The 1,688-nt window shown below is 42.7% G+C and overlaps 1 protein-coding gene across 5 annotated transcripts in view; it reads right to left on the reverse strand.

Annotated features, from left to right (window-relative positions):
* Positions 1-887: 887 nt before the first annotated feature.
* UBXN8 (UBX domain protein 8) overlaps positions 888-1,688 on the reverse strand; it is a 33,711-nt gene continuing 32,910 nt past the window's right edge. For all 5 annotated transcript variants that reach the window (XM_011977722.1, XM_011977725.1, XM_011977724.1 and 2 more), the window contains one exon: positions 888-1,075. In XM_011977722.1, coding sequence (XP_011833112.1) covers positions 908-1,075 — 168 coding nt within the window. In that variant the 3' untranslated portion in view covers positions 888-907. The remainder of the gene's footprint in view (positions 1,076-1,688) is intronic.

Genomic DNA, 1,688 nt, shown 5'->3' on the forward strand with positions numbered 1-1,688 from the left:
CCACTGTGCCTAGCCTGGTCTCGATCTCTTGACCTCATGATCCGCCCGCCTCAGCCTCTCAAAGTGCTGGGATTACAGGCGTGAGCCACCACACCAGGCCTGAGCAGACTTAAAACAGAGCATGAGAAAAGAAAAAAGGAGTGAGTAGAACAAAGTTAAAAGCCTTTTATAACCACACTTGGAGTCTGAACAGTGCATGACTTTATCATTATAACCTTATAAGCAGGAGAGGGAAATGATCAGATACATTTTTTAAAATTCACCTATATTTTAATGCTTTCATAGTTTTATTTTTAAAAATACTGATTCATTTGGAACTTTGTAAATATAACATTTAATACAAGTCAAAATTATATAAATCGCAAACATTAGTTAAGTCAACTGTAATGCATACCCATCAGAAAGAACTTTAAAGCCTCCAAGAGCTTTGAAGCTTCTTCCAAGTTTTCAATTTCACAGAAATACAGCAGAATAAACACTCCTGCTTATAAGACTTTGAAGAATTTGACTGAATCATGAAATGTTGTGTGGTAAGACAGATTGAAGAGGCAGAAAGCAAAGTTCTATGGGTTTGTTTTCTAACACTGAGAAATCATGTCAGCTGGGAAAAAATAGCAATTACGGAGTGCCTTACTGCATACATTTTTACCTCGTTCTCATTTGGTACATTGTAAAATGGCACAGTCCACAGATTATTATGTGCAGAAAGCAATCCTTTTCTAATCCTATTCCCATGGATATCAATGTTCAATGTTTACTGCCATGAGCTCAATCAAGGTATGGTGTGGTTTTAATGTGAAGCCTTTATTGTGCCAGGAGGTGATGGCATAGCTGACTTCAAGCAGAACAGGGAGCATGTAGAGACTGGGTTTCGCCATGTTACCCAGGCTAGTCTCAAACTTCTTTCCTAGTTGGTCTGCTCCTTCTCCTCCAGGATGAGCACAGTGTCCACAGTTATTCCTACGTCCTCCAGCGACTGGCCCCCCTCCACTGCCAGAGGCCGTCTGGGAAAGGAAGTAGAAAGGCTGTATAGAGATGTGTGGTACCCAATTCTCATCATCCAGTCAAGTAAGACCTAGAAGATAAAAAGCTTGGCTTAGTCATTATCAAATACTTTACACACCGTGTCCCTTTAGACCACCATAACATTTTATAATTTTGTCAATGTAAAATCATATCCCTAGGAGTCATGAGACAGAATTTTCATACCTTTCAAAGAAACTTTCTAGAGCTTAAAGGAAAATAGCTTGCTATGAGTTTTGAGATAGGAATATTCTTTTTTTTTTTTTTTTGACATGGGAGTCTTGCTCTGTCACCCAGGCTGGAGTGCAATGGCACGATCTCGGCTCACTGAAACCTCCACCTCCTGGGTTTAAGCAATTCTCCGGCCTCAGCCTCCAGAGTAGCTTGGATTATACAGGCACCTGGCACCATGCCCGGCTAATTTTTGTATTTTTGGTAGAGATGGGGTTCCACCATGTTGGCCAGGCTGGTCTTGAACTCCTGACCTCAAGTGATCTGCCTGCCTGCGCCTCCCAAAGTGCTGAGATTACGGCCATAAGCCACTGTGCCCAGCCAAAAATTAGCCAGGCATGGTGGCGGGCACCTGTAATCCCAGGCCCTCAGGAGGCTGGGGAGGGAGAATAATTTGAACCCAGGAGGCGGAGGTTGCAGTGAGCTGAGATCCC

Source organism: Mandrillus leucophaeus, unplaced genomic scaffold (genome assembly GCF_000951045.1).
Source record: "Mandrillus leucophaeus isolate KB7577 unplaced genomic scaffold, Mleu.le_1.0 Scaffold183, whole genome shotgun sequence".
In the NCBI taxonomy this organism is placed as follows: domain Eukaryota; kingdom Metazoa; phylum Chordata; class Mammalia; order Primates; family Cercopithecidae; genus Mandrillus; species Mandrillus leucophaeus.